This window comes from Tursiops truncatus, chromosome 5 (genome assembly GCF_011762595.2).
Source record: "Tursiops truncatus isolate mTurTru1 chromosome 5, mTurTru1.mat.Y, whole genome shotgun sequence".
Taxonomy (NCBI): Eukaryota; Metazoa; Chordata; class Mammalia; order Artiodactyla; family Delphinidae; genus Tursiops; species Tursiops truncatus.
The window spans coordinates 70,113,427-70,125,758 of NC_047038.1; the positions used below are offsets into that span (position 1 = coordinate 70,113,427).

The 12,332-nt window shown below is 40.1% G+C and overlaps 1 protein-coding gene across 5 annotated transcripts in view; it reads right to left on the reverse strand.

Moving 5' to 3' along the window:
* Positions 1-4,567: 4,567 nt before the first annotated feature.
* The window catches only part of COMMD8 (COMM domain containing 8), a 37,175-nt gene continuing 29,410 nt past the window's right edge, over positions 4,568-12,332 (reverse strand). For 2 of the 5 annotated variants that reach the window (XM_073805218.1, XM_073805219.1), the window contains one exon: positions 7,266-7,671. In XM_073805218.1, coding sequence (XP_073661319.1) covers positions 7,552-7,671 — 120 coding nt within the window. In that variant the 3' untranslated portion in view covers positions 7,266-7,551. Of the gene's footprint in view, positions 7,672-12,332 lie in introns of all 5 variants that reach the window. The other 3 variants (XM_073805217.1, XM_073805212.1, XM_073805216.1) reach the window with 3 other exon arrangements.

The window sequence follows — 12,332 nt, forward strand, 5'->3', positions numbered from 1 at the left end:
AGTTTACTAAGTGGTGTATGCCTCTTAATCTTAAACTGCACCACAGAACCATCCTGCCCCGCCACCTTCAAATTAATATGATCGTTGTTCTCAGTCTTGACTCCTTCCTTGGGCTTTTCGTCGGCCATGGCCTTGTGGATTATAGGGCAAGCCTGTAATATGAATCACCTGCATTTTTTGACAAAAAAGAACAAAGCTTTTGGAATGCCTCTGGGGTTAACCCCAGTCTTTTGGGTAACAACTCTTCACAATATTCCTAGCCAAAGCTCTGGTAATGTTAAATTTTTTTTTCTTAAGACTGTAGATGACACATGATATAGCTCATGAAACTCTTGAGCCTGTGTCGTAGAGTCTAGCGCTGTTAGAGCGCGTGTGGAAATTAAATTAAAAGGACACATCCAAACAGGTTGAGAATCATCACAGCGTTCTAATTGTGCATTTGTAATAGCTTGTTCTACCTTTTGAAGTGCCTGATGGGCTTCTGGGGTCAATTGGCGTGGGGAATTAAGATCAGGCTCCTAAAAAATTTACAACATCTCCCTTCTGTATTCCCTCGGGAGCAAGAAACAATCCCCCATTCCCTAAATATTTAATCAAAACGCCTAAGGCCTGTTCAAGCAACTCCATACAAGAGGCTTTATCTCGACTATTCAAAGGAATAGAAAAGACGCCATTTCCCTAATTTTTTCTTAATTATTCCAGGGTGACTAGGAGGGTTCTAAATGCCCTAATTGTAACTGCTCATCCACTAGTTTGGATGCCGCCTCCAGCTTTTCCTTTGACAAAGGCCACTGAGGTACCCACACAGGTGTTGTGGTCCTCCATGTAATCATAAACTCAGTGACCCTTGAGAAAAACCCAAGCCTCGGCGGTTTAAATTTCCGCGGGCTTCTATAGGGGCGGTCATGCCTTATAACTTACGTCTTATCCCTCTATTAGATATCAGGTTGAAACAAATATAATTCCTTAAACTCATCTAGGATTGGATATAATCCTGGCACCGTTTCTTGCTTTTCCTTTTGTTTTCTTTTTTCTCTTTTCATAATTTCAGGCCTGTCTACCGTAGTCCCTGTTTGTTCATTCTCTGATGCGCTATCTTGACACATGCTAAGAGCCTTGCGTCCTCGTTGAATAATTTCTTCACATTTTCCTTCCTTTAGGCAAGAAAGTATCATGCTCCACAAGGGGAGAGCGCCTCGAGAAAGTTCTCCCCTTGTGTTACACTCCTTTAGGTCTTTTCCGAGTTTTTCCCATGACGGAACAGTCAAGCTGCCTGATACCCCAAACCACGGCGCGGCACTTTCGATATCTTGTAGCAGCCTACTTATGTTTTTATGAGAGAGCTTTAGCCCTCGGTCCCTTAAAAGGGCTTGAATAGGCTCATGAAAATCAGTTGTAGGCTCCGTGGACGAACTATTCCCAAAAATGCTTGACTTATCTATCGGCCAGGGAAGACACACTCGATCGGGCTGGTGGTACCGTAGCCACAAGCAAACGAAAAACATGAGAAACACTAAAAGGACAAAAGCGAAAGTAAAAACTTCAGGCTCCAAACCCCCGAAAAACATACCTGACTGGACTACTCACCGACGGTTACCACTCCGTGTGTCGAGTTCTGAATCGGTCCTCCATGCAGGGCGCGAAGTTCCCGGGTTTCGGCACCACTTGCGGCGAGCCGTTTCTGACCGGCAGAATAACGAGCCGCCACACGCAAGATTCTTCTCGTATCACACTTTATTGGAGCACAGCTTGGTTGAAGAAAGATGGAAGGAAGACCCCGCAATCCTATAGCAGTCTGCTTATATAGGGATTAAGAACATGTGTCGCTCTGTGATTGGCTTTCGCCGATGGTGCGATTTGTGAGCCAACATCGGATAGGTCGCTACTTTAAAACCTCATTAGTATACTTAGCGCAAGCGCAGTGGCCACAGGAAGGATGACTCAGCTTATTTCAGCTTCCTGCCGCGTAGCAGTTAGCTGACCGCGCCCTACAACTATAAACAAGAGCCAGTGGAAATCATAGAATTGAAATTTTTATTAGATGGATTAGAATCAGATTTCATACCACAGAAGAAAAAATTAGTATGATTGAAGGTAATATTGGCCTTCTCAATCTTTCCATTGCTCCAGTTCTTACCATAATTGCTACTAACTCAGGAATGCCTTAACTGACTGTCTGTTGGTTTATATTTTGTACCCTTGTGATTTGTTCTCATGACATCCTGTGCTTTTCCACCTTAGGACTTACCACAATATAGAGTATATGTGTAATTATTTTATTTGTGTAATTATTTTTGTAACCTCTGTCTCTCTGCTAATCTCCAAGCTTCCCAAAGATAGGCACCAGGGTCCTTGTCTATTATATTTATTGTTCTTTCCTTGGTGGCTAGAACTGAGAAAATACCAAACAGGAACTTTTTGAATGAATGACTGCTAGAGAGGCCTTTTTCATTCAAGGTGAGTTCGTAGATACCACACAAGGTATTGAGTGTTACATCACAATGTTTTATAAAATTCTCATGTATTCATAATAAGTAAGAAAAGGAGACTATCTATAGTCCATTTTAGCTTCTGCTCCGAACTTACTTACTCTTTCTATCACTTTGATTTTTGACATGTTTTCAAGCATACTTTCTATCAACCTCTGTTATTCTTTCTGAATCACAGTGATATAGCATCAGATAAATACAGTCTCCAAAACATACTGTAAGTTTTTATAAACTTCTTCATATTTAGACGGAATAATAATAGACCAGTACTATCTCGAGGAAATTATAATCATGCCTGTAGCTGCTTAGGTTTTCCAGTTCCTGACTTCCTTATCCTATTCTAAAACCAGGGGCTCAGGCAGACAATGAGTCAATAACAAAGCAAGTGTATCACTTCATCTGTTCAGCGCATCATCTCCAGCAGTGAAGTTAATGATGTAACCTAAGTGGTATTTAAAAATGTTACCCTCTGGTTAAATTTAAGAAATAGAAAATATTATATTTTTTCTTTACTATAATGGTTAGATGATCCTCCCCTTTCCTTTTAGATGTTTATAAACAGTTGAATTCAAATGACATATATGTTCTGGTTGGTCCCAGACAATTTTTATTTGAGGGATCCCTAATATCGGCCTTGGTACCCTAGTGCATAGAGTGGCATTGATCATTTATCACACATTACTCTGATAGCCTTGGCTGGGCAGTATTGTCAAGGGTATCTATACTGAAGCTTCAGAAGTGCTTGCTTTGTCTTGATTTATATTTCCACCACTGCACTGAAGTATCTTTTTATATGAGTACAGGTGCTCAATCCAGACATTAGGAGAGTTTCAACCTCCAACATGATAAAGACAATAGATTCATAAAACCCTCAGGTATCATTTGAAGCTAGAGATGGTATTTAGAGTTTTGAAAGATAGATTACTCAGTACAACCAAGCTGTAAGTAAGCTACTTTGGGGCCATTTTTGTACTAAGCTGGAACAAATAGTTGTATCTGCTGGCCACAATGCCTGCCCATTTGCAAATAGATCCACCTAAGATAGAATGGTTGCATGGGTGGTCTCTGACCAGAGACTGACTCAACATCATTCTAAGTCATGGGGGACACTGGTGAAACCTGCTGAAGAGTCATGCCCAATGGGCAGTTGGAACCCCAAAAGTCAAGAAAGAATTTTTCCCTTCAGAACCAGATGTTGACACTGTAATCTGGCTTCTTTTCCTCCCATTCCTATTCTCTATGGTGAATCCTCTATACCTTCAGACAACTTTCTAAATGTAAATAAACTCTGTATTGTGATTAATTCCAGGATACAAAATGCGTGTGAAAACAGTCTTCATAAATGTAAACAGCTCTCTCAGGTCTAGCTTGGACCAGCTTGATAATGCATATTAGCCTTTGAGCCTGGGCTCCGCCCCACATCACTGTCTTGCCATCAGCCTTTAATGAAACTTTAACCATTCTGACTTAGTATCTTGGATTCTGGAGAAATCCAGGCAGGGCCTCTGATTTCTAATGACCGCCTGTGTTAACAGTTGATGAACTTCTTCAGCCCTCAAACCCCTGCCCAAATCTGGCTTGGTCCATGTTTTGTTCTCTAGTTGTGGCTTAATTTAGCTAATCTTCAGGGCCTTCAGCAACCTAAGAGTCTAATTTTCCTTTCCAGGAATCTCAAAATCTCTCTCTCATCTTCTTTCTGGCATCTAGTCTCCAATTGCTTCTATACTCAAAAAGATAGGATTCTTTTGTGAATGAGAGAGAAATCTAACTTACTGACTTAATAAAATCTAACTAGCTTAAAAAAAAAGAGGGGTGGGGGAGTTCTTTGGCCCACACAACTAAAAGGTCCAGCAAAGATTGTAATTTCACATGAGGCTATACCCAGATGTTCAAACAATGTCATCAAAGAGCATATCTTGTCATCTCTTTTTTTTTTTAACATCTTTATTGGAATATAATTGTTTTACAATGGTGTGTTAGTTTCTGCTGTATAACAAAGTGAATCAGTTATACATATACATATGTCCCCATATCTCTTCCCTCTTGCATCTCCCTCCCTCCCACCCTCCCTATCCCACCCCTCTAGGTGGTCACAAAGCACCGAGCTGATCTCCCTGTGCTATGCGGCTGCTTCCCACTAGCTACCTATTTTACATTTGGTAGTTTATATATGTCAATGCTACTCTCTCACTTCGTCCCAGCTTACCCTTCCCCCTCCCCGTATCCTCAAGTCCATTCTCTACGTCTGCATCTTTATTCCTGTCCTGCCCCTAGGTTCTTCAGAACAATTTATTTTTTTAGATTCTATATACACGTGTTAGCATACGGTATTTGTTTTTCTCTTTCTGACTTATTTCACTCTGTATGACAGTCACTAGCCTCCACCTCACTACAAATAACTCAGTTTCATTTCTTTTTATGGCTGAGTAATAGTCCATTGTATATATGTGCCACATCTTCTTTATCCATTCATCTGTCAATGGACACTTAGGTTGCTTCCATGTCTTGGCTATTGTAAACAGAGCTGCAATGAACATTGTGGTACGTGACTCTTTTTGAATTATGGTTTTCTCAGGGTATATGCCCAGTAGTGGGAATGCTGGGTTGTATGGTAGTTCTACTTTTAGTTTTTTAAGGAACCTCCATACTGGTCTCCATAGTGGCAGTATCAATTTACATGCCCACCAACAGTGCAAGGGTGTTCCCTTTTCTCCACACCTGCTCCAGCATTTGTTGTTTGTAGATTTTCTGATGATGCCCTTTCTAACTGGTGTGAGGTGATACCTCAGTGTAGTTTTGATTTGCATTTCTCTAATGATTAGGGATGTTGAGCTTCCTTTCATGTGTTTGTTGGCAAACTGTGTATCTTCTTTGGAGAAATGTCTATTTAGGTCCTCTGCCCATTTTTCGATTGGGTTTTTTTTTTTTTTTGATATTGAGCTGCATGAGCTGCTTGTATATCTTGGAGATTAATCCTTTGTCAGTTGCTTCACTTGAAAATATTTTCTCCCATTCTGAGGGTTGCCTTTTCATCTTGTTTATGGTTTCCTTTGCTGTGCAAAAGCTTTGAAGTTTCATTAGGTCCCATTTGTTTATTTTTGTTTTTATTTCCATTTCTCTAGGAGGTGGGTCAAAAAAGATCTTGCTGTGATTTATGTCATAGAGTGTTCTGCCTATGTTTTCCTCTAAGAGTTCTATAGTGTCTGGCCTTACATTTAGGTCTTTAACCCATTTTGAGTTTATTTTTGTGTATGGCGTTAGGGAGTGTTCTAATTTCATTCTTTTACACGTAGCTGTCCAGTTTTCCCAGCACCAGTTATTGAAGAGGCTGTCTTTTCTCCATTGTATATTCTTGCCTCCTTTATCAAAGATAAGCTGGCCGTATGTGCGTGAGTCATTGAGAGCTAATGACTGACAGCGACATCACAAATGCGGTTCGTTACAGGAGCGGGATGCGCAGATGGAGGTTGTGGCTGTGTGGCTCTCTGTGCTCTGCAGGTGAAGGCAGCTGAGCACACTGGACAGCTTCATTCATTCAACTGTAGGCTTCTGGAGGGACAGCCCGTTCCATGGCCAGCATCACTTCACTTGGCTTCCTGCTCTGTACTTCAGAAGCACTCAGTAAAGGGGGATCTAACTGAATTGGTTAACAGTAAGGAAATCACTTTCTGTTTGCAAAGTAGATTGAGCCTAGAGGTATTTCTTAACAGGGTTTTAAAACTGCCACTGACAACTAGATTATATTTTATTCCAATTACACTGAAATGAGTTTTGGTATATTTCCTGATTGAAAATATCCAGAAGAGTTCAGTTCAGTGAGTGACAGCATTTTTCACAGCCTAAGGCATTCTTTGGGTATTTTGGAGGCAGAGAGAAGGGGAGGGTGAATGAGACAGGACGGGTGGGAGAGAAGTGAAACCCAAACTAGAAAACAAACGTATACATTCACCTGGGGTTTCTATAGAGGGAAGAAATACAGCCAGCATGTCAGTGTTTCCTGGGCTTTAGTCACCCTCCTGATTTTTGCCATCCCCTTTGTATCAGTCAGCGTTCTCCAATGGAACCAACAGAAACAGAACCAACATACACGCAAGAAGATATTTATTTTAAGGAACTGTCTCGTGCAGCTGTAAAGAAAGCAAGTCCAAAATCTGTAGAGTGTGCTGAAAACTCAGGCGGGATTTCTGTTTCAGGCCTGAGACAGAATTTCTTTTCTGAGAAACTTCAGTTTTTGCTCTTAAGACTTTTAAGGGTTACGATGAGGCCATGCAGATCATCAGGCTGAATCTCCTCTACTTACAGGAGCTGATTGAATATGTCAATCACATCTACAAAATACCTTCAGAGCGACATCTAGACTAGCGCTTGACCAAATAACTGAGCACCATAGACTAGCCAAGTTGACACATAAAATTAACCACCATGCCTTTTTACCCCCTGTCCTATCATTCATTCATTCAGTAGATATTTACTGACTGCTCCTATAAGTGCCAAGCACTTTTCTCAGGTCTTGGGAAGTAATGGATAAGACAAAGTCCCTGCCCTCCTGGAGCGACACTCTAGTGGGACATTTTGGGGAGGAACCAGTTGGATAAGAAGAGAGAGGATCAAAAGTTCTGCTCTGGCCATTTGAAGAATGAGATGCCTTTAAACATCCATGTATAGGCTGTCCTGTAGTAAGGTCCAGGATTTAAAAAAAAAAAAAAAGGAAATATGAATTACTTTAAATTTTTCACTCATTATAATGACATAGGATGAGTGTAATATTAAGAAAAACATACAAAGTAACCAAGTTAGTGTGCTGGTTAGATTTTTTCTAAATATGTGAAAAGCAATATATACCACTGTTTCATTTTCTTCATAATGCTACTCAATTTTTAAAAACAAACTTTATGGGGAAAGAGGGTATTGCCCGTTTCCTCTGTAAGAATGTATAAGCGCCAGCTCAAGAACTGTATCTCTTTTGTTCACTGTTATCTTCCCAAGACTGTTGCATTCTCAGAATTTGAAAGCAAGATATTGTAATTGAGAACCACTGTACTGCAGGAAAGAAAGAGAGGGTTCACCAGCCAGAAGCTGTCTCTCCCCATCTCAGGTCTTTATGCAGTGAAATCCCAGGTGCGCCCTCATATGTGAGCCCATCCAAGATTTGCCTGTGGTCAGGAGTGTCTTCAGGAGGGACCTTCAGGAGGAAGATGAGAGAAAGACTCAGCAGGCAGTGAGAAGGCAGATCCCATGGTCACAAGTGAAAGCATTTCAAAAAGTCTGTTAGAAAGAGAACTAACAACCTGAGTTTGGAAGAGGTTACAGTATTTGTCCAGTAAAACATTTAGAACCAGTAGGAGATGGGAGCAGTCACAGGGTTTGTACAGGAGAGTGTACAAGATTAAGGAGCTTTATTAACTGAGATCCCTGAAATTCTAAAACATGGGACATGATGTCCTATTGCTCGTGGAGAGGCTGATTCCTTCATCAGTGTCGGGGACAGTGCTTGACACAGAGTAGGCACTCAATAAACACTTACTAAATAAATGAGTGAGGGAATGAATGAACTGTTAACGTTTTAACACTTATCCATTCTACACCTAAAATTACCTCTTGTAACCCATGAATATACCTGTCTAATAGGAAGTGGGGTGAGGATGAAAGATTAGCAAGCCCTTGGGGCTGCAGATCTAAAGCCACGTTCTCTGCTCCCCTTTATTAGACATCTTGCATGTTGATCATCTATCTGAAGGGGAAGAGAAAGCATTATTTATTGGCCCTCCTGAAGCCTTAATAATAATTATACTCATTTTTCTCTAAATTTAGGTTGAGTGATGCTCTAAACTTAAAGAGAATCCGTGGTGTTGGTTTGAGGATTACGTGGTCATATAATTAAGTCATTACCCCCCAATATTAGACAGACTTACCTCCCCAATCACCAGAACCCTGAACAAACGCAGGCTTTACCCACCAAAGCAGTGGATTCAACATGCACGGCCCTAAATGGATTGCACCTTCTCTGGTGGCAGATCAGAGGGAGAGAAGAGTCCAGGAGGCTCAGAGCCACGTATGCCCGCCTCCTTCCAAATGTGCCCATAAGATAGGTCAGTGGCGAGCAGTGAAAGAGCTTGAAGTGTTCCTCCCGGAGCTTGTCTCCCGGGGAACTGGAGTGGCAGGTCTCTTCCTCTACGGCAGTATGAGGGGTGGGGAATGATTATCTCACTGAACAGTTATTCCAAAATCAGCAACGCTTTAGGAAATCTGTTAGGCTGTGTCTGCCCTAGAATTCCAGTGTGTCAACATTTTCATTTGCCTCACTTCCTTCTGTTTCAAGATTTGAAAATCTTCGATGTCTGGATCATGCCCAACTCAGATGTCAATATTTCCTTGTTCAATGAGGCAGCGTCACCACTGCAGGTGCTGAAGCAATGCCCAGCATGGCTCCTTGCTGCTTCTGAAGACGCGAAGACACACCGGCCGCTTTCCCCGTGGATATTATTTTGGGAAAGCTGTGCTGATTGTGGATATCAGGATCCCCTGGGTGTCCTTATATGGCTGAGGCAAAGGGAAAGCTACTCTTCTCCTAAGGGCAGGGGTTAAGGAGAAGCCAACCAGAAACTTGCTGGTGTCAGCAGTGATGTGGTTACTACACACCCACCTCACCAGGCAGCAAAATCTTGGAGGGTGGAGGACGAAATTTCATACCTCTGAAGAAATGCTTGTGCACACCATCACACACACAAAATCACACACACACACACACACCCTGTAACACCAGCTTTTAGGAAAGGTCCTAGACTGTGTAGGAGAGAGAATGGAGATGGGCAATAACAGTTGTAAGACATTCCTTATTTTTCCAAATAAAGAACGCGGTAGTGTTAATTTAACTATACAGTAATGAAATCAGCTTTCATGGGTAGCTGCAGAAAGGGATTCATTATTTTACATGTCAAACCATTTAAAGCTATGATTTCTGGTCGATGACAGAATATTTAGAGGGATTTGCACAAACTAATAAACTTCATGCAATTTATAAGTACCTCTGCGCCTGCACCAAGGTTAACCAAAATATCTTAATAAAATGTACCTTGTTTGTCATGACTTCTCCTTAATGAGGAGCATCTCTATGCTTCATTGGCTAATTCTAAATTCTAGCGACTTGTTTACTTAAGAGGGATTTCATAATAATGTAACTTAATGAGGCATACAGTACAGATCAGGTGATTCCGTTTTACAAGTATTTTCTTCTGCCTGGAATATTCTCCATAAGCAAAATCTGTCAAAAATTAGAAACAAGCCCTTGAGATTACCTAGTGAAAGCCTTTCATGTATGGACGATGAAACTGAGTTAATAACAAAACCAGGATGAGAATGCAGATTTCAACTCCCAATCCTGTGTTCTATCCTCTACCCATCCTTTAAGATTCAGTACAAGCCCCACCTCCTCATGAAGCCTTCCATGAATCCCAATGATTTCTCACTTTTATGCACCCCAATCATGGTCTATACTGTATCATTTAGCATTTGGTTAAAAGTCTTGTCACTTTCAATATTATGTCATATTCTTGTATCTCTAAGGAGACTATTATCTCAAGGACAAAATCCATGTTCAAGGATTCTCTTGACTGTTCCACAGTACCTAGCAAATCACATGCATCACCTAATCTTCTAACTTACTTGTCCCGTCTCTAATGAATCCAGGACTTCGCTCCTTGTCACTTCAACCCTACTGTCCTCTTCAGTAACATAAACTTCCATATGCATGACTTTTTTAACCATAGATTTACACTATATTATACATATATATATATATATATATATATATATATACACACACACACACACATACACACATCCTTGACAACTAGCACTGTAGCTGGCTCATAGTAAGCGTCAATAAAGGTTTGGAGAGAGAGAAAATTCTTGAGGTCACTATGATCAGGGAAGGTACACAGGTACACAGAGGAAGTAAAATGTTAAATTGAGCCTTGAAGAAAACATATTGATTAACGTGCAAAGAGGAAATAAATGATATGTGAGACAAAGAGTATCCTATGTTTGAATTCCAAATTGGGTACTTATTATTTGTTAAATCTTAGGCAATTTACTTAACCTGTCTGAGCCTCGGCTTCCCCATCTGCTGAACTAGGATAATATTATAGATTTCATAGTGTCTGAAAAATAACTGATAAATTACACAGTAGGATTCGATAAATAGTAGTTACTAACAACAGTAACAAAAATTAATAATAACTCCTTGAATAAAGAAGCCAATAGATGTCCCAAGTGAGGGCACAGTGGGTAGCCTAGTTAGACTACAGCAAAATGCTTCACAAAGGGAAATGATGATAGGTGAGAATGGAGAGACAGAGGCCAGATTCAGTCACCATTTCTTTCTCCAACCAACTTGAAGCTTAAAGCTATCAACTGCATCACTAAATTCACTGCAGGATGTGATGATGGCCGAGGACTGTGAAGTGGTTCATTCTTAGTAAAAAGCACATGGGCATTGAATCAGACAAGACATGGGTTGTAATCTCAGGTCTGGCACTTACTGGGGCATAAACTGGAGGTGGTTTGTTGTTGTAAGTGTTAAACAAGTAATACATGTGAAGCATCTACCATAATGCTAGGCAGATGATGGACACGCAACAAATCTTAGTTATCTTTTCTTTCATTTGTCTTTGCCTCTTCCCAAGCTTTTCTCTAGCTCTTTCTTTGTCACCAGGTTCTTTGCTTGCCTACCCAAACCTACGGCTTTCAACAAGGGTTTACTGAGATCAGTGTCATTAGAGAGCATTTAAAAGCACGGACTGTAAGTCGGGCACTGTGCTAATAACTCTAAATTTAAACACAGCTGCCTGTATGGTCCTTGGAAGTACTTCAAATTCATTTGTATGAATGAGCCATGTCCCCTCCAGGTAAACCAGATGCAAAGGAGATCAGCTTGAAGTTAAAGCCACATCATAGGCCAAAGGTGCTCACGATTCCTATAGTTCCAAAAGTGTTTATCTGGGCATAGCATAGAGAAAAACCAGGAAACCTGGGCTAGGTATCACTGGAATGGTAGGAAGCAACAGTGAACAACAGTGGAGACACAAAAGTCAAAGTATAGCCAGGCATGTCCTTTCAACCCATGCATCCATCACACTTCTGGCAGTTTAGCCGGAGGAAATAACTACGGATATGCACAAAGACTTAGCTAAAAGGTTTTCTTTGCAGGCCTGTTTATTTAACAGTATAACAGTAAAGCAAGCCTTAACATCTAAAAATAGATTGATTCAATTATGGTTTATCCATATAATCTATGAACACACGCTGTCGCAGAGGAATATTTATTAATGTGGAAAGATGACCAGGCTATACTATTAACTGACAAAAGCAGATTGCAAAGCAAAATATACTAGGTGAGTCTGTGTTTTTAAGTATATATGAATAAAAAAAGACTGGAAGTTTAGCAAGGTATTAAAAATAATCGACACTGAAGGTGAAATTATTAATTTTTACTTTTTGTTTCCTGATTGTTTATAGTTTTGAATGTTTCCATATATCACTTTGTAACAAGAAAAAATGCCATGTATATAAACATATATATGCTATTTTTTCAAATACCTGTGGCATTTTTGTTACAAAATATATGTATATATGTATTTATATGGCTTCGATAAATGGTAGTTTTTAAAAACAAAAATTACATATTTTATATATAATATATAAAATTATATATTTAATAATATACTACACACACACATACTGTTTTGTGAGTGGAGATAAATGGTGGATGGATAAATAGATGGATGGATGGATTAGATTAGATAAATGGTAGATGGATGGTAAATTAGATGATAGATTAGATCA